Source organism: Contarinia nasturtii, unplaced genomic scaffold, assembly GCF_009176525.2.
Source record: "Contarinia nasturtii isolate CC-2019 unplaced genomic scaffold, AAFC_CNas_1.1 Cnas_scaffold_1371, whole genome shotgun sequence".
NCBI classification, from domain to species: domain Eukaryota; kingdom Metazoa; phylum Arthropoda; class Insecta; order Diptera; family Cecidomyiidae; genus Contarinia; species Contarinia nasturtii.
In genome coordinates this window covers 2,206,033-2,232,192 of record NW_022198708.1, presented here as the reverse complement: position 1 = coordinate 2,232,192, position 26,160 = coordinate 2,206,033, and the positions used below count along the sequence as shown (strand labels likewise).

At 34.4% G+C, this 26,160-nt stretch overlaps 2 protein-coding genes across 3 annotated transcripts; both read right to left on the bottom strand.

Annotated features, from left to right (window-relative positions):
• Positions 1-69: 69 nt before the first annotated feature.
• On the bottom strand, positions 70-6,143 carry LOC116345924 (dosage compensation regulator). 2 transcript variants are annotated; one of them, XM_031775717.1, is made up of 9 exons: positions 5,905-6,143; positions 5,591-5,826; positions 5,271-5,527; positions 3,811-3,984; positions 3,593-3,737; positions 3,277-3,515; positions 1,845-2,971; positions 1,632-1,768; positions 70-1,547 (listed from the first exon to the last, which is right to left on the bottom strand). In XM_031775717.1, exons 1-9 carry the CDS (start codon positions 5,981-5,983, stop codon positions 261-263), a joined length of 3,681 nt encoding a protein of 1,226 aa, XP_031631577.1. In that variant the 5' UTR covers positions 5,984-6,143; the 3' UTR covers positions 70-260. The 2 variants fall into 2 exon arrangements, with proteins under 2 accessions (XP_031631577.1, XP_031631578.1); XM_031775718.1 differs by lacking the exons at positions 5,271-5,527; positions 5,591-5,826; positions 5,905-6,143 and adding an exon at positions 4,415-4,527.
• A 2,492-nt stretch (positions 6,144-8,635) lies between these two features.
• On the bottom strand, positions 8,636-25,416 carry LOC116345774 (LIM and SH3 domain protein Lasp). Its single transcript, XM_031775450.1, has 7 exons — positions 24,630-25,416; positions 19,297-19,391; positions 11,794-11,926; positions 11,380-11,515; positions 10,101-10,874; positions 9,472-9,686; positions 8,636-9,380 (listed from the first exon to the last, which is right to left on the bottom strand). The coding sequence occupies exons 1-7, from the start codon at positions 24,696-24,698 to the stop codon at positions 9,201-9,203; spliced, it is 1,602 nt and encodes a 533-aa protein (XP_031631310.1). The 5' UTR covers positions 24,699-25,416; the 3' UTR covers positions 8,636-9,200.
• Positions 25,417-26,160: the final 744 nt, after the last annotated feature.

Below are 26,160 nucleotides of genomic sequence, written 5' to 3'. Positions count from 1 at the left end.
CAATGACAGTTTGTTTGACATTTGGATCGAATGAAACTTTGCCAACCGGTAAAATGAAGATTTATTCAGTTATATTAGTGCACTGTACGTATTTTATTCAGAACATCAATTTTTGTATGGAATACGAATTATTTCGAACACTCAAATGAATAAAATTATTATTATTATTATTTTTCGAGAATAAAAAAGTTTTTGGCTTAAGAAATGCCGATATCATTGAATAGTATAATTTTCTAATTGCAAAACCATCTTATTCTAATTTAAAAGCGGCGATTTCCATATCCGCCTCGATTTCGATTGAAACCACCACCACCACCACGATTGAAGCCTCCACCACGATTGAAGCCTCCACCACCTCCATTGTGTCCACCGCCACCTTGATTAAAACCACCACCGCTATATGGTCGCTTGGCACCACTGCCATTGCCACCAAATGAGCTACCAACGCCGCCTGAGCCAAATAGTCTTGGCATGCCAGCTCTGCCATCCTGTGGTGTTGTTCCCGTTTCGCGTGTTATCTCATAATCGCCCGCATCCACAACACATAAATCCTTAACAACCGACACTAGATTTGCCAGACTTGGCTCAAGATTCAACACTTCGTCGGGTGATTCAGATGTTGATATAATAAGACTCTCAATGGCCGGTCGAAGTGCTGCAATCAATGACGCATGATACGTATCCATTTCAAAATTTATCCAATTATCCAATCGAACTGTTTTTTCATCAATCGCATCAACTTTACGAGATGCAAACAGTAGCAAATGTAGTGGAGCAACCATGGTCATTTGTTTACATGAGACCGCCCGTGTTCGAATCTTTTCACCAAAAATGAAAAACGGATATGGAAATTTTACCTGTAAATTGCTACAATTTACCGATGTTTTGTGAATAAGAGCCGCTTTTGATTCAGTGGTAAGAACTTTACGCTTTTCTTTGTGATAGCAAACATTTGGATAAAGTCCTGTGCATAATATGCCAACGGCTAAGTCCAATGTTGGATCTGGATTGTTTTGATCGATGCGCATTTTTATCAAACAATCCTCGGGAAAACCTGTTTGCAGCAGTAAATCAATTAACTGGCGTTTTGCTTCGTATATAACACGCATCGTTGGCAATTGTAAACCTTTCCATTCGCAAAAACGAATCTCTTCTTCATCGCCTTTATAACGTGCATTTTGCCACAAATCAAATGCAACCATCATTGCAACATGATCGGAGTAACGGCGACCGCCCAATGCCTTTTGATGATTGCTCAATCGACGCTGACCCAATTCCAATGTGAAAATTTCCGAAAATGTACTTGAATAGGCAGCCAACGATGCCAATGTGTCGCCAACACCAAACACACATCCGAGAACCATCATCTTTCCCAAGCGTGGTTCGATTGGCAAACGTGCCAAAATTCGACCAAGCGGTGTTAAATTGTCTTGTGCATCTAAACATTTCAGTTCGCGCAGCACAACTTCGGCTTCAATGACAGCATCCAGTGGCGGTGGTTCAATGGCTTTCGATAAGAATTTTTCAATTTCGCCCAATCTCAACAACTGCAAAGCAATTAGATTAATTAGTGTGATTTGTAAAAAAAATAAAAAGAGACGAATAGACGAATTCGTTTCATATCGATTTACCTTGATGCTCAGGGCCAATTCATGCAACGGTGTTCGGAACATTTCGGGTGTCAAATGCTCTTCCAACTTCTCGAAGCGTGCTTTTGAGCACAGTGTGAAACAAATACCTGGTCTAACACGACCAGCGCGACCTTTTCCTAGAGTTTTAAGAAGAAAATGGAAATTATAAATACCTGAACATTTTCTTTGATTATCTCCGTTTTCAAAACTTACTTTGCTCCAAATTCGTTTTGCTCGCCCATACAGTCGCATAGCTTGTCATATTATTGTGAGATGTGAAGAGCTTGATTCGTGCCTTACAAATATCAATAACATAGACAATGTCATCGATTGTTATTGATGTTTCAGCAATATTGGTTGAAAGAATGATTTTTCTTACGCCCGGCGGAACTGGTGCAAATACTTTGCGTTGATCTTCACGCGGCACTTGTGAATGGCATGGCAAAATCACATAATTTGATCCCGAAAATTCTTTGCTATTTTGCAAATGTTTCATTAGAGCAAAAATAAGATTCCATCCGGGTAAAAAGACAAGAACAGCACCGGGAACATTTTGATTTTTAATGTACATCAATAATGATTCAATCAATTCGAAACTAACTTCGGATTCAGAGAGTTGTGCCATTGTTTGTATTGTTTGTTGTGAATAATTGCCTCTGACGCATTTGTTTAGATTTTCTTCGCTGTCATTGGACGACGGCAAGCCCATTTCAGATTCTTCGTCACGTTTACGTTTTCGACTTTCGGGCGATGGAACAAATTGTGTCATCTCAATACAGTCTTCCAAATAATATTGCTTGACTGGATGAGCACGGCCTTCAATTTCAATAACTGGACAGTTGCCAAAATATGACGAAAATAACGATGTATCAATGGTGGCCGACATCAAAATGACACGAAGATCGGGATATGTGTGAATCATGTCACGTAAAACGACAAGCAAAAAGTCACTGTTCACATCACGTTCGTGAATTTCATCGACAATAACATGTGAAACGCCACGCAGTCCCGATTCGAGTTTGCGCAACAGCACACCAATCGTACAGAACATAATCGAACCGTGTGGACGTGGTAACATCGTTTCAAATCTCACCGAATAACCAACCGATTCGCTAATTGGCTCATTACGTTCATTTGCAATACGTTCAGCCACACTGATTGCACTGATTCGTCGCGGTTGTGTAACAGCAATGTTACAGTACGCACCTTGGCCACTATTGATGTAGTCTTCCAAAATGAACTGAGCGATTTGTGTGGTTTTTCCACAACCAGTATTTCCACGAATTATTATAACGGAATATTCGTTTACCAATTCCATAATTTCATTTCGACGCTCATACCTGGAATGAAAATTAATCAATAAGTAGTGGAAACCATAGAAACATATAATGAAATTGAAAAAATTGTGGGGTCAAGCTATAGTTTTTTTTTCACATTCTATTGGTTTCCAAACATCTGTCCCAGATACGCACACGCACACACATACTCTCTCTCTATCTCCCATTCACTCCGTTTCCATCATCATCATCATCATTTGGAAATCTTATTACAATTAATGTACGAATATAATAGAATGTGAATGACGATCGGATAAATAATCGAAATGAAAATGGTAATTTTTAAGTGATTAAGACTTGGTTCATACACTGGAAGTTTACGTCGAAATTCGATCATGTCTCCTAGAATATTATCATTTTGAAGACGATCACGGTATTCTGTCATTAAATCATCGCTCAATTGATCTAAAGTCGCTGTAGCCAAGTATCCTTCATCAATGTTGCATGCAGTCCATGGATTCCAATTTTGCTGTGGTGGCGACCAAGAAATTACCGATGACATTTGTGGTACACGATTTGGGTCCGGTTTCATTTCTTCGGATGGTAGCTAGATTTGAAGTAGAATCATTTGAGTTCATAGTGTTTCATAAAGAGCGTAAAAAAGCATAGAAAATTTGTTGTTACCAATAGGTTGATTTCCTTGTTGTCATTCGTGGGACCGTTTCGCAAGTCAACGGGTACAATATTCAGTTGTTGTAAGCAATCCTCTAGCCTTGATACCATGTCTGGTGCTATTGCCACTGGATATGATGGTATCTGATCTTCATTTCTGAAAATATCACATTGGTTTTTTTCTCGTGTTAATGACTTTGTCCGACGATTCGTGACAAAAATTTACTTACGATTTTGGTTTAATAGTACCAGAGAATGGTTCGATGACGCCCAAATGGAATAACTGACGTACCAATGACAGAGCACATGATCGGCTGGCTGATTGTTTGTTAGAGCCGGTTTCTCGGCCGGTAATGGTTCGATTCAATTGTTTCACAAAGAATTTCATTTCAGCCATGTAACTTCTATACTCGTACAACAAGAACGTACAGTTTTTTGTTTGTTCATTGAATAAGGAGCGATTTAAAATAATAATTTAAAATTGAAAGAACCACCGTACTGAGTATATTTTCATATTCTCTAGCAGTGAAGTGAACCGGTTTGACATTTCTCATACAAACCGATTTCGGAGCGGTATCTCGGAATTGGTTTCGTTTTGTGTGAACGAAACGGAACAAGCGGAATGTTCCGAGAGTGGTTTGTATGGCGACGTATGTGTACGTGAATAGCAATGCACACTAATACACACACAGCCATTGTAAACCATTGTCGGAACGTTCCTATTGCTCCGGTTCGTTCGGTAAGTAAAACCAATGAAATGGTTTGGTCTTGGTTCACTTCACTAGTATATATGCTCATTTCGGGTGTTCCTTATAAATTTTATTGAAAACCTACCGTTTACATTTCCGTGTATAATCAATACATGAAATTTATTTTAATAGACTTTCAATGCGCTGCTGCCAACATAAATAATATGGATTTTTTCGTGCCGATCATGCATTTCTTTTATGCGTTGATTTATATTGCTAAAATGTAACAATAATTGAATCTATTAATTCCATCTATTATTTGGTTCTCAAATGAAATACAATGAAATACTTCATAAAGAAATTGCATTCACGGTATGGAATTAATTCAACTGTGAAATTTGGATACTCTGTGCATTGTTTTATTTTCCAAATTCGTTGAGCTCATATCAACCGTGACTGAATGCAATCATGCAGAAATTCATTTGGATTTAGAACATTCGATTGGAAGCAATAGACTCAATATTGTCGACGACGCAAATAGTAATATTGGTAAATACAAGGAGGAAATCACTCAAAATTAATTGATTATGAAAAAACAAACAATTTGCATTGAAAAAACAAAAAGAAATTTTAAAAATTGGTCATGTTCGTTATTTTCTATGAAAATTGATTTTTGGCCAAAAATAAAATACTATTCGTTCCACAAGCTCTTCGCAAATTCAATTTCTTTCATCATCAATTATATTCAAGTGGTTTCTTCCTTGTCAATATATATCTATTACACTTGGATTACTTCTCCAAAAGAAAAAGCCATTCAGATTTGTCTTTTTTCTTTCGTTTCTTTTAACCTTTTTCTTTCATTTCAAATAAACTTTAGCAGCGCATCAAAATTCCAATAAAATAAATAAAATAAAAATCCAAACAAACACTGATAAAATCATAGACCAATACCAAAAACAAATGCAAATGCAAATAAAGTCAATTGTTTTTATTCAAATTACCTAGCATGATCGGGACCAACAGCCGCATATTTGTAATCGGTTTGAATTTTGTGCATTTGCGTGAATTGATTGAGTTTTGCTTTAGCATTGTCAAGCGTCCAATTGCCATGAATCGAAGCGTTCACATCCAATGATTCGGCCTCTTCCATTTTCTGTTGTTGTTGAGCTTGTTGCTGAGCACGGTCGACAAATTTTTGTGGCCCAGTATTGTTTATTCGACGATATGCTTGACCAACATCTTCAGGCCCTTCGCCAGACTGGACACAAAAACTCAGATTTAATTTGGAAATTTATAGAAAATGCTTTCATTCGTTATGTACCTGAAAAACGGGTACAGTTTCCGCTTGTATGATTGGAGTGGGCAATGCACCACCTTGTTCAATTGCATTGGCTGGTATTTCGCTTGAGTCGATTCGTCCAGTGCGAACCAAAAAATTGATAAAATCCCGAGCCGCATTTTTTTCGGCATCCTTTTTATTGGTTGAATTACCAGCACCAACATATGCCACACCATTTACACGAACCTCACACAAGAAACGCAAACGATGCTTTGGACCTTAGAATAATTAAGTAGTGTTTGCATAAAATAACATTTTCACTGTGCAATTTTGACATAGAAATTGAAATGTATTACCAGTTGGTCTTGTTTCGAAAATCGGCTCCAATTTCGATCTGCTGCACCATTCATGAAAGAATGCCTTTATGTCACTCATCGTGAAATTGTTAGAATCGTTGACGATGTTAAATTAATTTTCTTATCAACAAAATGCCAACTTGTAATTTTTTCGAGAAAAAACAATACGAATCAGAACAGTATGTACTGTACAGAATGATGCTATTAAAAATCAATACTCTACTGTGAAAATGTTTTACTAGCACTGATACAACTGACAGACTGATTGGTGTTGCACGATTCAAATCATTTACTTGTATGCGGTTCAAAATATGTTTTGAATATAAAACCGCAGTTGCCAGCACTTTTGTCTACTTCTATTGGGGTGCTCTAGAGGGAAGAGCATTTATTGTAATTTAGATTGATTAAAATGATTCGAATTCATATGAACAATACCGAATACAAACATAAACCACTATTTTACTGCTTTTTTTTAATAAACAATGTAAAACACTTTTCACACACAAAAAATTTCCATATACATATGAAATGATATCGATAAAACAAAATAATATAAACAACATGGGACTTTTTGGTGTATGCAATCTTTTAACCAAATAAAAAGACATGGGAAAAGTTTGAATAGCTAGGGGAAAAACACCAAAGAATAAATTCCGAATCCACTATATAAATTACTAATCCATCTATTCCACTAGTCCAAAAACACAAATGTGAAATCGGAACTATTTTTCCTATTCCACGCGAATCCATTTCATTGCAATTTCTCGAATCTGTACACTAAAAATCTAATCCTATTCCACGTTTCTGCCCCTAGTTGAATACCATTTGAAAACCAATATATTTTCAAGTCATATTTTTGGGAGGACAGTGGGGGTAAAGATCACGCTTTGACTCACTTCAGTTTGTTGTTCCCTTTATTTTGTATTTTTTATTCTGTTTTTTTTTTTTTTTTTTTTTTTTTGTGGCATTTGAAAATTCCATCAGTTTTAAGTCATAACTTAAACTTTATTCCAACGACTTTGCTCGTTCTTTTCTTTTCGGTACCATTGGAAAAGGATGGAAGCATTTGGAGAATGTTGAAAGAATCTTGCCTGGAGTTTCGTTGTCTATGTATTTGGTATCCAATGAAAAAACACCTATAGAAACGCAAACAAACGCAACAAATATCACTTTACTCCCATATATGCATGTTTTTCAATTTCAGTTATTTTTTTTTTTTTTTTTCAAAACATGCGCAATTTAATCCAGAATGATTAATGCCAACTGAATCGTTGCAACGCTAAAATAGTTCATCCTACTACCCCAACTTCAAAAATCTCTTTTTATTATTTATTTTAATACATTTTTCCATACGACATTTATGCAAACATCGTCAGTGAGCTTCACTTCCAAGTGCAAAATAGCTCGAGACATTCTTTTCAAGGTGCAAAATAGCTTAACAGAAGATTAATTTCGTTATGTATGTTGATTCATTGCCCTGGAATTGCTATCACACTATACCTTTAGGGTATTGAACACAAGAAAGTAATACCAAATTTATAAATTTAATGCAAATTCAATTCGTTGTCTTTAAAGAAAAAGGCAATGGTTTTGCTTTTTATTGATTTATTTAAATATTTACGCTAAAGTATTTACATATTCTCTTAAAAAAAACAAAGCGATATGATAGAATTGAATTTGAAATAAATTATTTAATTTATTTTTGTTTGCTTTTTATAAAAGAGAAATGAATGAATTTATGCACAGGAGCAGTTTTAATTGATTAATTCCAAATTTTCTAAATAATCGGTTCTTAGTTTTGTTTATTCAATCAATAATTTCATTAAGCTTAAATTTGTATAAATGTGTGTTTGTCTATAAAAAAAAGTCGCATATAAACAATTGCATGTATGAAAAAATATTGAAAAAATGCGAATCGATTTTGTTGTTATATTTCGTTTTATATATATTTTTCTACACAAAGTACAAAAATTGTTCAAATGAAAAAAAAAATAGTGTATATATAATACGCAAACAGATTTTCCTCTTTTTTATAATCGTCTGTTATTTGTCATCCCAAAAAAGTGTTGAAGTCATAAATACAAATACAAATATCATTTAAATAAGGCACACAATTGCTTTTCATTCTTCTGGTTTACAATAACTACTTCATTTCTTTTTTGTCCACAAAAAAAGGAGTAAACAAAACGAATTGCATTGAAATATATGCGCTTATATTGACGCGCACATTGGTGCATATCGGATCGAGTAAATAATAATGCTTAATTCGAATTCGAAAACAGAATTGGAGATAAAAATCAGGTGAATTGGTGATGATAGCTCGTCGATATTTTTTACAATGCATTTTTTCTCTCTATCTCTTGTTTTGTCCACATCATTTTTCCCGAATTTTCCAAAATTATACAAATAAAGTGTTTGAACCCATGGGTTGCGGGTGCGCTTGCATCTTTTAAATAATGGTTTATTGAGCTGCATATAATTACTGTTGCGCATTACTCAAGAGAGTATGCGGCAATATAACATTACTGTATCTACGATATTGGCTATATTTTGAGCTGCATTTCTGCACTTTCATAAATAACAATTAACCATATAATGTAATATTATTGTGTCATCACATGATTAACATGCTGCGATTTTTTATATTATATTATTTTTTGTTCATATAGAATTTCTTTTTGTTGCAAATACTTATAATTATTTATTTGCCAAAAAAAAAAAACACGAAAAATTGATGAGATAAGGTAATTTCTTCAAAAATTGTTACAAATACATTTTGGCTATCACTTGCTTATGGCCAATAAACAGATTACAGTATGATTATCGTTTAAACGGAAACGGCTATTATGAGTTTGCGTTATTGTGAATTTATTTAACGGTAGACGGCAATATTTGGATCCTGTATCGTTTACAGAATTTATCTGTGCATTGAATGTGATTGTTTACTTTTTTTGCGATGATTCATATCAATCGCATGGTTTCGCAATTATTTACTTATTCAAAGAATAACATTCTACTATATTTGATCACATCAGCAGATGTGAGCTGCACTGTTAACCGAAAACTAAAAAAAGAAAACAAAACGGTGTGTAGATTTTTTTCACATAAAAATTAAATGTGATTTCTCTGTGAAAGAATTGAATATGCATGCTAGGTTTATTTGTTTTTAGTGTGTCGACTATTGGTTTCGATTCTGTTGCCTCCATCCTAATAGCAATAAATGTGGCTAATTAACGTACAAAAATGTTGTGTATGTATTCGTTCGATAATTCTATCTTTCTTTTCTTAAAATTGATTTAGATAATTGCTGGTTCAACATAATTAGCTGGTAACATTCCGGTTTGGCCTGTGCGCTCAACACGACCTGTCATCCAGCCAGCGTCAATTGAATCGACTTCGAAAATCAGATCGCCTTCGGTAAAACTAACTTCATCGGTGTCTTGGGCTTCATAATCGTATAGAGCTCGGAATACACACTGCAAATAAATAAAATAAAATTTAATGAATCGAAAATTTTTATTTTTCCTTTAAAAAATTGCATCAATGTGATTTGCACACAAAACTCACCACTTGTGACGAGATTGACTTTTGAATTGGTTTCTGTTGAATAGCTGACTGGGATTGCTGCTGGGCATAATGTAATTGATGATGGTGTGCTGCTTGTTGGGCTGGCTGAGAATGTGATTGATGCGCGTAACTATTGTATTCCATCGACCCATATACACCGTTTACCGGATCGATATCCGCAACTGATCCAATTTTCCGCGGTTGACTATTGTTAACTGATATGGAGAACGAAAGAGAGAGAGAAAGAAACCATTTAAAACATGAATTTATCGAATGTATTTCAAGACGTACAACACATCGATTTGGTTCATAAAAATATCATCAGGCATATGGGTTGCATGTACACAAGCGTATTTTATGACCCAAGCTTAAATATTTAATTCAACTTTGTCCGCATTTCAACAAACATTAAGCATTATAAATCGAGTACACATATGGAACAGTAAATTGGCAAAAATTCAAAATGATGTCCAATGTGTATAAATATTTCAAGCAAAATGAAACACCAAAATGTATGTTGGATACGGCTATTTTTTTAAATGAATATGGAAAAGCGATGTAACTCGTTGAACTCGATATTATTCGATTCCATTCAATTTATATGAATTATTTAGTATAATGAATCTTACCCATTCCACGATCAGAGCTGTAAATAAGTGTTGAACTGGGACGAGTTGTATTTGGAATATTACGTGGACCATCGGTAATCGGATCATAGTCGGATATTTTACCAATGCTTCCTTGCATTGCATTCGAATTCGAATTGATCGCGCTGTAGTCTCGATTATAAACATGATTGTTTACACCGTATGGAACGGTGGCATTACCATGAATGACACCGCCATTGTTTCCGGAAATGTTGTTGGTGCCACCACCGCCGCCGCCTCCACCATATCCTTGGCTACCACCTGTATGATGAGCATTATTGTAAGCCATTTGAGCATTCGCATGGTTATTATTTATATTATTCATGGTATTGTTATTATAAGTGTGATTTGATTGTGCGAATGGTCGTGAATAATTCTCGTATTGATCATAGTATTGTTGTTGCAACTGCTGCTGCAGTTGTTGTTGATGCTGTTGCTGTAGATGCTGTTGTTGTTGCTGTTGTTGTTGTTGCTGCTGCTGCTGCTGCTGCTGTTGAGACGGTTTGTGATTAGCCATCATCGACTTGGCCATGCCGGCTGGTTGCTGTTGTTGTTGCTGTGACAAACCATGATTCATTTGCTGAGTGTATGATGTTGTGGTCGATGTTTGAAGTGGTTTATGTTGTTGACTATTTTGCGGTGCGCTCATGTATTGCTGAACCGGCACAATGGGATTCTGTGTATGCTTTGGTTGTGGCTGATATTGCGATAAAGATTCAGCAGCTAATGTCTCTGAGAAATATTCAGATTCATTGTCTGAAATTGGTCAATATCGCAGGCACGTGAATGACGGTGCGCAATGTCGAGTGAAATGAATGATAATGAAAGAGAGAAAAAAGACAAACACAAAAAAAATTGTTACAATGACTTCAATGATCATCTTGAATGATAAACTAATGGCAAATTGGTAGGCAGGGAGATTTACAAATAAAAACTAAAACAATAAATGTTGATGATGATGTCGACGATATAGTTAGTGGCACAGAGTATGAAAAACACACATCATAATTTATATCACACGACGGAATGGAAAATAACGTGCATAATTTAGAGAGTGAAAAACAAAAAAAAATGTGTGTTGATTTGCTGCTCTTGCCGTCAATTTGAAGGTGATGTGCGTGCAAATGTTAAATTACTTGATGCCACACGAATGGCACGCACACATATAAAACAAAACAACATCAAAAAAATTGTTGACAAAGAGATAGGAAGTGAAAGAGGGACATCAGTGGAAATCAAGACGCTCGGTTAATCAAATTACCTCTATTATCGGCGATTTCAGCCACCTCTCGCTGCTTTTCCATAGCGGCTTTCTTTTCCAAATCACCATGGTATGCCACATTCGATATGATTTTCGAATTCTGTTTCATACGCAGTGTTTCTGGGTCGTCTGCCACCTATTCGAACCAAATATGACAACAAATAATGGTGAAATAAAGCAAAAATAGATGAATGATAATCATAAATTTAATTCATTCACATTTTAAAAAATAAATTATGGATTCAACGCCCGCAAAATCAATTTATGTTTAGATTTTTCGATGGTGATACGTCAATGTTAAATACTTCATTCGAGCCATCTTTCGTCTTATTTGAATAATTGAAGACACAAAATTGTTTATTATGTATGTGTCTGTGTGTGGGAATGTTTCTTTTTTTTTGGAAAATAACAAACCTGTGTCAGTTTTCCCTTTTGCTTTTCAAAGTCCGCATGGTACATCACATTCGATTGATGTTTTGTATTTTCTGCTATTCGTTTCAATTCGGGTGTATCAGCAATAGCGGTCGCCTTCGCTTTTGGTATATGGCTGTAAAGAGAAAAAAATATGGAAAAATAGTTTAAAAAACGTACAGAGGGGAATACAATTAAATCACGAAACGAGAAAAAAATCGATTTAAACAAATTTTGTATTTTTCCGGATATTGTATTCTAATCTGAACAACGATACAAACGAACACTATATCATTTCGTAGACATTTGATGAAACAAATTAATCAATTGGCTTTTAGAAGTGGGAGTAAATCTATGTCACGAAAAAAAAAACTCCGATTTAAATTCTTTGTTGATCAGATTTTATTTTTTGTTCGTATTCTTTTCAAAAAAAATATTCTTCGTCTCATCGTAAGGAAATATTTTGTGGAAAACACGGCTCATATGTATAGTCAGCCGTACTCTGGACTGGATAAATCGTGTTTTGTTTGTATTTGTTTGGCATTGTATTTTGCTCTATTGATTTTCATTCATTCATTATCTAACGACTCATTTCAAAATGAAATTTAACTAAATGTACACATGTTGTATCACACTTGCTTTAACATAAAATAGAATAAACTTGACGGGAGAAGTAAACGTAACAAAAACCAAACTAAGAAAGAAAAACATACACACACACACACCCGCTAATCACGTATATACTCAACAAGCATGTTGATTGTTAATGTTGCAGATTATTATGTTGCTTGTATGTTGTTGCCACTTAAGTGTTGAGTGCATCCACATTGATAGAGTAAAGTCGTTGTTCGTCTCGTAGAAGAAAAATTGTGAAGATGAGTAAACAAGACACATACAGAATACAGAACACAACATAAAACAGTTTATATAAAGCATTTCGTGATGAAAATGGTTTACGATGAGCATTGCAATTGGGATAGATATGTATCCATTTTCGTAACAAAGAAATGATATAGCGTTTCCACCATTGAATGAAAAAAAAACATGTGAGCAAAGACACACACAGAGAGAGAAATGGCTTTTCCTCTTTCGATGAGAAATGAAACAGAATTCAGTCTCTGTAATTTGACGCATTCAATATGTAACAAACGCAGTTAATCCCTTTTCATTGGTATGTTTCAATTATAAAATCCTTGGTGCGCTGCTGTGCAACAATGTTGCAACATATAGCTTCTTGATGCCAAACACATGCTCTTTTACGGCTTAGCTATTTTCGTATTCGTATGAGTTGTTGCCACTGCAATGTGCTTGTGTAATGTAATGTAGTAGCTATCAGATGCACAACAGAAACTTATAAGTTCATCGCTCCATCGCCATCATCATAGAAAGTAAACTCTTTAACTCGTTCAGCTTACGGCAAATGTGCAGTTTTGTTCAATGATAACACAACCAAGTATTATGCTGGCATTAGTTCAATGGTAATGTACTACATATAATCATTACACGTATCATGTGCATCAGCATCAGCATCAAATACACACACAGAGATACAGAAAGAAAGACAGAGAGAGAGGGGGAGAGATAGTTAAAGAGAGAGAAACACATAAATAATATTCTCGTGCATTACATCGACGAATTTGTAATAATTTTTTATGGGGATATTTAAAATAAAATATAAAAAAAATAAGCAGAGAAGAAAAGAAGTCACCATATCGAGAGCGATGAGCGCGTGCAATCTCTAGCACACCGATCACGGAATTTGCATTGAATTCGAAAAAGATCCATTTTACATTCTACCGTATACTATATCGTGTATATTTGCGACATGCGTAAAAATGGCATCATCTCATTAAATATGCAGAAAGCGCACAAAATTGAATCCCATAGAATGTTTCATCATACTCTATGTTCGTCTGTTCTCATCAATTTTTTTATATTTATTTATTTTCGTTTTTCGCTTTCGTTTTCTATTTTATTTTTCCATATAATGCAACATTGCAATAAAAATTCTTTGTATGCTGTTTGTGGTCTCTGGATCTGTGTATACACTACATAGTATACACAATATAAGAAATGAAGCGCAACAAATAAGAAAAATGCGAAAATCGAAAGATTCACAACTTATATTCATATTTCATTAGCTAACTTATTCTAATTAAAAGTGTTAGCTCAATTTGATACATTCATTTCTAATGAAGCGCAGTTATTCTCCTTTTTTTCCTCTCTACATGTTCGTCGTTTTGTTTCGGTCGTTTGACATTTTTACACGGTGACGAAGTAGAAAACAATGCGGATTATTGTACCGATTCAATGAAGGCAACAAAATATATATATATATATGTGTATCTATTTGCTAGTCTTGTAAATATGGCATGATCAGAATGTGGCAGCACACAAAGTTATCGAACTAAAACAAGCCATTTTTTCGAGGTATGAGGTATCACATGAAATGAGGCGTATCATTTTTTGGACAATTTTAAAACTCAAAACGAACGATGACAACATCATCATCAATTTCTTTCTTATTTTCATTTTCGTTCGCTGTCTACACATTACACACTCTTATTTATCTTGTTAATTTGTCGATCAAGTGGAGAGCAAATCTACGCAACTGTCAAGTGGTCAATGGAAGTAGAAATTACAATTCACCTTTTCATTTCGTCAAACGTCACAATTCAATTTGCATTTGAAATTTAAACAATTTAAAGTTTGCTTTTCATTTTGTGAATGCTTGAAATCAATGTATTTGCACGACGAATTGAATGACTTAGTGAAATTGGATTTGTTTAAACTTCCATTCGAATATAAATCAATGGCCAAATAAACAAACACCAAATTGGACGCGACTTGAAAATGCACGCAATCATTTTGGTTGAATCGCAAAATGAGCACGAAAATATGTGTTTTGGTTTCATTTTGTACAACTTCAATACAGAGTTGCGACAAGACATTAGAAATCTATCGTGCTTTTGTGCTACACAAGTGTTACTATTATTATTATTATTATTGTTGTTGTTGTTTTTTGTTCATTATTAATTTTCGTTTATCTTGTCAACTAATTACGAAGCGAAAGCAATACGAAAACATGATCATAGCTCAAATTAAAAATGAAACTATGGAATTGGCTCTTGTGATTATAATCAAACAATATGAAACACACCATATACACACTGACTGGAATTGGGACCACAACAAATTACCCGGCTACTAAATGCTTTTTTTTGTTACTTCTTTTGTTTTGTGCCATATCACAATAGATCTCTTCACATTAATTGCTGATCGTTTCGATGAATATTAAGATAGAATATTAGACACAAAGAAAAATAACATCGAGAGCGAAGAATACTTGTTGTCACTAGTTAAAGCAATGGTTAATGAATGAAACATTCAACTGTAAATAATGTTTCGGTTTAAGGTTCAAGAACTTGGAACTAGCTAAATAGATGGATACAAAACCAAAACAATGGAATTGTACAACAATGCTTTGTCCGAAGACATTTTTGGAGCATAAATAAATTAAGGTTTGCGATTCTCTCTCCACACAAGATCTATAAAAATTGAAATCGTCATTTTCTATATTAAAATTCGAAAAACACATTATTTCGAATAGCAACGACGACGTGTGTGTGTTTGATGATTTAATGTGGCAAACATTTCGGCTGCACAGATTGTAATCATTCCATGATTGAAAAAATTTCACAGCTACCATCAAATCAACGATTGCTGAGAAGTTGAAAAAAATTGATTTGCAAGTCATTAGTGTCTATAATCTGTTGTTGTTGCTGTTTTGTTTTTGTATCACCCGTAAATCGATGGATTCATAAATTTTGCAAACATTCCATTGAGAATGGCATTCAATCAATTTATTCAATGTGGTTTGTGTGCAGTAGCTGACTGCATCAAACTACAATTACTGTGAATGAATTCATTAAGTGAAAGTAAAGAGAGGGAAACAACAAATAATTGTAACAACATTGAAAGGGAATCAAAAGAAATAATAAGAGCGCGAACATTAATTCATCATACTAAATCATCAATCGAACAAATTATACACAATAAAATTCATTCACATGGTTTGTGTTTGCAATGTTGTTGTTGACGCCGTCGTCGTAGTTATCATCAGCATCGTCATCTTCATCAGCATCACGATTGCAATAACGAATGTTTGGTGTTAATTGTCTACATATCCTCATATAAAGTGGCGTTATCTATAATGTGCTCTCACACACATGCTCATTTTCAATTGAATATGCGCTACACCACATTTTTCTCTCTATTCTTCCTTTTACGATAATACGAAATCGCATGTGAAAGAGATACAATGCGAAGTGAAACTTTTTTTTCTTCTTGTATGCTTGTTGTCGTTACGTCTTGTTGATGTTTGTGGCTCGATTTAAATTTTGTTGCAATGTTTTTTTTTTCTTCTTTTGTTCTGTAAAAAGCTTTTGTTGCATGCGTTTTACGTGCAAACGCAGTCAATGACAGAGTTTAGCATAACAATGACTCCAGAAATGAGATCGACATGCGATCGTTGTGCCGCTTGTGCTGTATGCTGTAACATTGTTTTAGAAATATTTTGTACACCGATTGATATTCGAAATGATTGAAGAAATACAAAAGAAAATAAAAGAAAAATCCATCCTAAAAAGCGAGTTGACAAGTCAAGTGTTTCCTTTTCTGGTGTGTTTGCGCGCATTCGTTCGCGGTTGTACTTTCATTCATTCTGTTTGCATTTATTTTGGCGAAGCGCACACGGTGCATTCATCATAATTCCCGCTTGATGCCATTCAGTCGTTTGTTAGATATTGATCGGCACGAGTTTTTAAGTACACTTTGTAGCAGTCATATGAATGCTTTCTTTATGATTTAATTATAAATTGTCTGAGCTGATTGTATGTGCATCGTGTTTTATGTGTGCGTATTGCATGTAAAAGTATGAGTTTGAGTGTGTTCACTGTCTACATATGTTATAGTGCAAATGCCGTTCGCTAAACTTTCATTTTCCATAAATACAAATGCAGTCACACACGGTCCATATTAGGCTGTCTTCCGCTATTTTACGCAAATAATAATAATAATAATAATATAAACAACAATGAAACAACAGAATACCGACAACAACAACGCAACAACCTCAATAGCATAAAAAAAAAGAAATGTCATACAGACATAAACACGTACGAGTGAGCCTTAGCACCAAATGCGGTTTTGCAGTAAATAAAATGTATTATCCATGTTGGAATTTGCTTAAATTTGCATTCAAACCGTTGCCATATTGGGTCAATGGGATTCAATGCGGTTTCAGCACAGTACATTCGTTTTCATTTTGGTTTTTTATTGTTGGTGTTATGGCTATATCTGGGATATGTGTATGCCAAGCATTAAAGAAGACACATTCACAGCGAGAGAGAGAGAGAGACGAACACGCACACGCATATTGGCTGTTGACCCATTGCCCATTCATTTTATTTTCATTTGAATTGACTACACTATATTTATACGATTTTCAAATTCATTCTGGACGACAACGGCCACATCGCCCGCACATTTCTCGTCAGTGTCGTCGTTGTTTCAAATTGCAATGAAAATTCATATGCAAATGCACTCTCGAAAAATACGGAATTCAAAAACACACTGAATACACATAGCCATTAATCAACACAATGTGCACCATGAACACATGATGATTCAGTGCTTTTGACCTATTGTTACTCATTCTATTTACCATAGATATGTAAACGAAGAGAAAATGAAATGACATTATTTTTTTTTGTGTTCGTATTCCCATTTTGTGCGTTTGTTTGTTTTTATCTTACTCTATATTGATAGTAAATTTATTTCTGGGCACTTTTCTGCTGAATATTTTTTTTTGCCATTCTTTTTTTTTCAGAAAATATTTTTGTGTCATGCTAATTCCAATTTCACTATCAGTTGACACACATTTTGTGTGCGTAGAATGAATAGTTTCGATAACGAAACAGCTGCCATTGAAATGTGTACTTTATCACATATATGACTCATTTGAAAAATTGCTCGTTTTTACTTTTTTTTCGTTCAATCGCTGTCTGCTATTAGATAAATCGGTTCGGCGAAAAGAATATTTGTACTTGAAATTTTTTTTCATACCATATTTGGTAATAAATCATTAAAATGCGTTTATTATGTGCAATAAAAAGTTGTACGGTTGTTTCATAATTCAAGAGCCGACCAGTGAATTCTAATAAGACGTAAATGTTCGTGGGTAACCATTTCAATTTACACACAAACTCATCGGAATTATTTAATATAGCTATTATGCCTTAAATTGTAATTGTTAAGGTTATGCTTGTTCTTTTGCTCTTTCACTCACATTATCGGATCTCAATGGGAACTGAATTTATAACTACACAGTTGGTTTCGAAACTGTTCCTCCCAGAACTACGATCGCATAAATTTCGAATGCAAATTTTCTACATTATTTTTCTCTCTTTTTTTTGGCATTCATTGTATTGCGTTTATATTGCGCTTGATTTATGATTAATTTCGAGTTTGCAATCGTATTAATGTACTTAATTCAAGGGCCTTGCTTCAACTGCTGGTCTTATCACCGCCACTATTAAACAATGCCGTCACATACATTCGTTCGGCTCATCATTCGACGGCTTTGTGACGGCTGCATTTTGTCGATTTGTCTATTCAATAGCATTGACATATAGCCCTTATATTAAGTGAGAATCATATTCGCCATATGATTTTTCAATTCATTATGATTTAAATAATTCGATCCGAATCCAATTCCAAAATTTCGAATGTTTCATTTTGATACACAATTATGTGTGTATTCGGGCAAAAAAATATTTGTGTACGCACAATATATATTATAACAAATGTAATCGGTTCATTAAATTTACATCAATTGAATTCAATGAATACTTGAATCAAAACTTGACGCAAAAAAAACACATACAAATATTTCGAATTGTCGTCGACAAAGAGCGAGAGCATGAGAATTCACCGTATAATTCCGTTTGAAACGCATGTAAATGCGTTTGAAAGCAAATGTATTTCATAAATCGAGCGCGCTTAGGATTTATGTCTATTTATATGTGTGTTCTTCGTAGATATGGTTTTGTTTTTAAAAAGAACCATATATGATGATCATATTCCAACGGAACTAAATCATTGAATTATTAAAATCAATTACATGATGATGATGCGTTCGCATGGCAATACTTGATCATTATGAATTGGATGGATATTTTGTATGGCTGGAATCGGAATTACATTAAATGGTTTTAATCCGATTGTCTAATGAATCAGAAATATTATAATGGACTCAGACATTTCCTGCCATACAGATATAGTGTATTGACTATATCCAGAGACATTCATATTCTATATGTTTGTGCCGATGCTATATGTGCTTGTACATTTCGGAATTCGAATTCGAATTCAAAGAATTTTTCAAATAGTCAAATTTATCTGGCTACCAGTTTCAATATATGCATTTGAATATAGAATACTTACGCTTCACAATATGGTAGTTTGTTGAACCCTTTGTATGTTTTCATGTTCAGCGTCATGCCACACTCGTGACATTTGAAGCATGTTTTGTGCCATGTCTGTAAAGAGAAAATAGAGAGAACATAAGTCAAAAATTATTTTTGAAAAAGAAGAAAAAAACACGAGACAACAGAAAGAGGAGAGAGAAAAAGTCAACCCACCAAAAATACACATAAAATCTATCTTTCTGTCTTTCTCTCTCTCAAAAAAATTAAAATTATGTGTAAAAAGACAATCTTTTGACTACCGGACAATGGAGAAAGTTTTCAATGTGAATACCGAATAGCATATGACAGAGTATAGAGTTGGTATTTTAAGTGGAATCACATTCTAGGTGAGTAGCTCAAATCACATGATGAATTTCATTATTTTCATTCTCTAGCTCTCGTTTTCTGTCTCTCTTTTCCTCCCTCTCTTCGTATCATTTTCAATATCACTTAATGGAATGCGATTTCTGCCATAAAAGAGTAATATTCTATTCGGTCATTAGATAACATAAAAGATAACGTGTACACGACTGTGATAGGCCTGATTACCAGATAATAAATGGCGAAATCCAAACAAACAAAAAAATACCCAACCAAAAATATGTATATTCTTTAAACATCGAATATTCATTGAGATAAAAGCGTAAATTAATATTTTAGCAGTTCATTTGGATCATATATTTATGAACAATTTGACATGTTCTATTTTCTCATTGAAATAAGGTTTTCGATTCACTGAATATTTCACGCCCTAATATTGTGTGTGTAACTAATGTCGTGCACATTTCGATGATATGCTTCTCCCTGAAACGTCTACATTTTAATTCATATCGAATTGATGGCACTGTTATTTCGGTGCTATTCCATAGGTGTTATAGTCAAAATGTTTGTTGATATATGTTCAAATTATCGAACAGAGAGTTTTGTATTTTTCTTTTTTTGAATTGACAAAAGGCGGAAACAATCTTTAGCCAAGAGAGAAACCAAAACCATAATAATAATCAGCGACAAAAGACACGTACGTTTCGGCGAATTTTTTTCATATTTTCACAAGTCCACAAAACAGCACCATTTAATCGTGTGAAACGCATTTCAAAAAAGAATGTGTGTGCTTTTGTACAAAATCGTCCGGAGAAAAAAAAATCAAAGTCGCACAAATATTATTATGTGTACTTTTTCGGTGCTTTGTTCTTTTTCAAAATTTGTGCCTCTCTCTCTCTCTCTCTCTCTTTCTCTCTCACAGTTCTGGGTTGGTACGTACATACATAGTACTTATGGTAGAAATGACGCTGCATGCCAATTTCGAAAAAAAAATGTTTCTTTAAAATTTATCGCTTGACACATAACTCATGCTAAGTTTATGCCATGAAATTGGGATCGTCTTTGTATATCTCTGTGCGTATGTGTGTGTGTGTTTTGCTCTGTTTCGCTTAAATTTTGCTCGTTTGGTGTGAGAACCATTCGAATTTTCGGTGAATATACGCAAAACCATTGAATCAGAAACAAATTCGAGAAATTTGCAATGGTGACGATGCCAAAAGTGCTGCGGTGGTTAACAACAGCAAGAAAAAAAATCGGCTCACATTTTTCGCCCATAACTAGCGCAAATATGCCGCAAAACAACGAAAATAGACAAAGAAAACCAAGTCTTTATGATAATAGTTGGAAATTGAGAGCAAGCAACTGAATTAAAGATGTAAAAAGAACGACCGCTTCCAGCCGCTTTAAATTTTTATTCGGTGTTTTATGAATTTTAGCCAACAACACACAAACAAACGGAACAAAAAATCTACGATTTCACCAAAATCGACCTACTCGATGCTTAATTTATAAGAAGAAATATAAAAAAAGAGCACCAGATTTTTCTTCAAGTTTCTTTCGCTTGATTTTGCCGTGCAACAATATTTCCATGGCATTCGTCATTTGAATACTTATTATTACTAACTTTTATATATATATGCTAGAATGACAAAGTAGCGTGATTGTGTGTGTGAGAGAGAGACAGAGAAAACACTCAAAAGAAACAGAGAAAAAGTCATTCATTTACCATATACGCGCAAAGTCACATGAATATAAAAAAAAAGAAACAATTCGCATATATGTACATGTAGACATCGCCTCGAAGTGACGGCGCTCCATGTATGCGTTTCGCGACTTCAATAATACGATACACAGAAAGCAGCAAAAACGCGACAGCGCAAAAAAAAAATCACGCTTCCATGAGATCATTGCGATTCTAATGAAACAAAAGTGTCGTGGCTCGATTATAATTTATGCATTCTTTCAGCAATAACAATAAATGAAATAGTAATGCTGAACGGTATCTGTCAAAAAACAAACAAACGAATAATAAATAGAAAGACTTTTATTCAACATGTCGCTCATAAAGGCCATTTGCGTATCACAGTTGCCGATTTATTGTTGTGATCGTTGTAAATTTATAGTTAGTCGTGCAACGGTCTAATCTCGCTTGTTGTGTTTTCAAAGGCCTTTCATTTTTGGATATTTATATATTTCGATGGTGATATATAATTTTTGGTTTATTTTCTGATGAAATCGTACTTAAGTCAAGGCACATACAAGATATATAGCAAACAAACAACAAATTGGTCTCAAAAAGACTGACATTAAGACCGCTGAGAATACTACTGTATATGCTTTCGAATGACGATATTAGAGTAACAATTCCAAAGGGAACGAAATCACAATTTTCACCAACTGCAAATAATCAACGAGAAAAATACTCGGATGTTTGTTTTTGTGCTTATTGCATTGAGCATATTGTCGACATGCGTCTGAACATTTTGGTACAATGACCAAAGAGACCATGTGCATCATTTTCTATTCACTCAATTGTCTTTTGTCGCATGCAATAGATTCATATTCGTTCAATTACGGTTCTATGAATGCAATGAAAACAATTCGGCTGGGGCGCACGTATTGTTAAAGAAACGGACAAAAGTGAGAGAGAAATAAAAACAACATAAAATGTTTCGATTTGGTAATTTTGCTGATTGCAGCTTGTCTAAGGTCAAGGTAAAACATGCGGAAAAGCAACGAAAATAATAACACCCATCGAAGAAAAAAAAACACCGAAAATTATTATGATTATTATGATTTTTTGCACACCTTTTTGGCTTTGGTGGAAACAACAGCATTTTATTTGTACGCACCAAATACAAAATTAGCACACGAACAAAATAAAAACAATTGAAGTCAGATTTCAATTTACATACTTTACATTCTACTCGCTTCTTTCTCGTAAATGTGTGTGTGTGTGTGACCATTTGATTTTGACCGTTTTTTTTCACAAGAACAAAAAAAATAACAGATCGAGTATCACAGAAAATGGTAACGACCAACGGACACAAAAAAATGTTGTCTCAACACAGCAGAATGAAACATGTTTATTTTGTAAAACAATGCACGCCACTCATGCGTTTTATTGCTGCAGTTTTTTTTCGTATGTGCAAAAAACAATGCAGCATTTCTGAGGTTTTTTCTCCTTCAAATGTACTAATTCTCGAGAGAGAGAGAGAGAGAGAGAGAGAGAGAGAGAGAGAGAGAAAAGATAGAAATGCAATTATATTTTTATCTATTATTAATGGCCGATGTAAAATGGTCAGAGAAATGAATGTTTGTAATTAAGTTCATTTGAATAACTATCAGTTAGTGAGCGTTTGGCGCATCACGAAACAGTTAGTGAGCCTGCAAATGCATTTCGTGGTCAACACAAATTTGTTTTTTGCCGCGTGCACTTTATTTCATTTGAATTGATTAATTTTGTTTGTATTGTTTTTCTCTCTTCTCTCTCTCTCTCTAGCACACACACACACACACGTTTTTCGCTTGCATTCCATAAGTTTTTTAATTGAGTTATGAGCATTGTTTTGAGTGTCATGAAATAAAATACGCCTTCACTTTGGCATCTAAATATGAATTGAAAAAATGAACAGAGATATTGCTTCTGTTCTTTTGAATATCTTGTATCTCTGTTGTTGGCCCTGTGTGATGACAATGTAGGTGTATGTTTGTGTTTGTGCGTAAACCCAAGTAACATGAATGTTACCGCATACACGTTTACACATCCACTATTGTAATGTGGCCTATCTCTTTGAGTAGTCGGGCGTTCTGGAGTAACAGCAACAAATAGCTCACACAGTCACTCATTCAGCAACAAATACAGACGCAAACACGTTTAGCATTTATATCGGTTCAACACTACATTTACTATTATTGTTTAAAAAGATATTCTTTTTTTTTCTTCTCTTCATTTTCTGTCTATCTTCTTTGGCTGGTGTGCTCACACACGCCCGATTCGGCGGCACAATAAGAATAACAAAATGGGTATAAAATGTGACGCAGACAACCGTAGATTATCTTTCATTCTCTCTTTCTCTCTCCCTCTCTCTTCAATTGGAACATAGTACCGAGTCATCGAATGAATAATATATGTGTGCACTGTGCACAGTTTTCTTAAGAGAGCACCCAAATGCCCCATGGATGTGTGTATATTCGTGTATGTATGTCTGTTTCACAGTGTGCATATGTATGGATGGAATCTCTTTGGTCGCCGTTTTTCATACGGCGACTGTTTGTCAGAAGGCAATGAGAATACATCGCATACATAGCACTGCAGATGCAACAGATTTTTGGGCGAGCATTTGTCCGAATGGTGGATACGCCGACATCAACTAAATAGAAACATGTACACTGATTTTTCGATCCATTCATTCTATAAACATATATATATATATCTTGTTTTTTTTTCAGGCCGTCTTTGTTTTTCTTTTTCATTCCGTCTCGCTTGCATCGACTTTGTTAAACGCCTTGTATTTTTGTTTATGATTTTTCATTAATCCAATGTAGCTTAATTCTTTTGTTGCTCTCTTGTTTCAGCCAATCGTTCAAAACAATTTTTTGTATATATTTGAATAGTTTTTAATGTTCGTTCGTTTCGTTCGATGCTTGTTTATACTGTTTTTCATTGTTTTCAAATCAAAAATCTGTATCACATCTAAACGTATTGGATTCCGACTGGAATTCAATGCCTATACTGCACCCAAAATAAAAAAAAAAATTTATGCAACAATATTCTAATCAATACATAAAATGTTGTTGCATTCGTGGCGGTGTGTGTATGACGCAAAGAAGAAAAAAAGCAAAACCGAAAGAATCAACACTTAAACGTTGAACTTCAGAAAATCGGAACGGAAAATCAAATGTCTATGTTATGTTGTGCAGCATTTTTCGATATGAAATAGAATAGCAACAATCGACGTGTATTTGATATTAAATTGAAACACTAACCTTGTCCAAACACTTTAACTCTTCGATCGGGTAAACAATCTTCGTACACCGTGCGCAACTTTTATTCATCTCGATGTTTATGCGTTGGTACTCCTTTGGGTCCGATTAAACGTTTATGCTGGTATATGGTATCCGTTTCGTGTGTTAATTAATCTATATCAAACGAATTTGCACAAACTACTCTTCTTTGTATTTGCTTGGGATTTAAATCGATGCGTTTGTTTGTGTCTTCTTCTCTTTTTTTGTGTTTGTTGAGTTTTATTAGCTTGGCTGTAGCTACTCGCTTTTTACACGAGAATTTCAACTTATTTGTTAAATTTTGCGGCACTTTAAAATCTATTGTTATTCGCTTTATTATTGCTATATTAATCACCAACACATGCACAAACACAGCTCTTTTTTTACTGTAATTGATTCGATTGACCACAAAATGAACACAGAACTTTTATTCCGATTGCAATTGAATGATTTTTTTTTCTCTTGTTTGTTTGGTGGCGTACGATAAAACTGATTGTCGGTTTTACGCTAAGTACGATCCTCCTTTTTCACACTTTGCCAAACTGAATGAATACGATTTGTTTTTTTCTTTCTGCTTGTCGTATTTACTTCTTCGATTTTCGTGTGTGTCTTTTTTTTTCTGCAGCAATAGCAGCAGCAGTTTGAAATACACCGTATAAGTCAGTGAGGAAGGAAAAAAAAATCAACAAGGCACGTCTATCGGCTAACTTTGATACGGAAACGATACACACTAAACACAACTTGATGACGGATTAAACACGAATGAGGTATATACTGAATATTTTTTTCTTCTGTGCTATTTCGTTGTGTTGATGTTGTTGTTGCTGTTGCGGCTTCTTTCTTACACTCTCCGCACACACATAATCGTCGTTGTTCTCGGTGTTTGATGCATGTGTATGTAGTAGAGAGCAAACGACACCATAAGTTCCAGTTCCAGTCACTTAAGCTCTCAATAGATGATGGCGCATCGAGTTCACTTTTTATCTCTAGCGCGCGCGGCCTCAGATTCGTTCCAATGATTTTTTTTTATTTTGGTGGGGTTTCGATTTTCATTTTCTCGTTTCATATTTGTGTTTTTAAGACGAATGAAAGATAAAAACCGATTTTGGATACAAATTATCCGATGAAATGGTCTGTTTCCTTCTAAATAGTCTTTGCCAAATTAATTCAAGTCTTTACGCTAATTTTTCGTACGATAGATGGAGGCACGCACATCATGGCAATTGAAAATACCTTAGCATTTGTTTTGACTCTTTTGTTTGAATTCAAATTGTCATGGCTGGTCTTAAATTCAATTGAAATTGGGTCCAATTAAGGTGGTTTATTGGTTTATATTTGTTGTTGGCTCGATTTTTTTATTAACCACTTAAAAAACCAAGACAAAACTTCATCACATCTAGTTTTGCTAAAGTTTTTAGTGCTTTATGCATGGTTGTGGTCTTTGCTAAATGTACTGATCACAGCTGAACTTGAAAGGATTATCCATGTAAAAAAAATGTAGAATTTTTTTTGA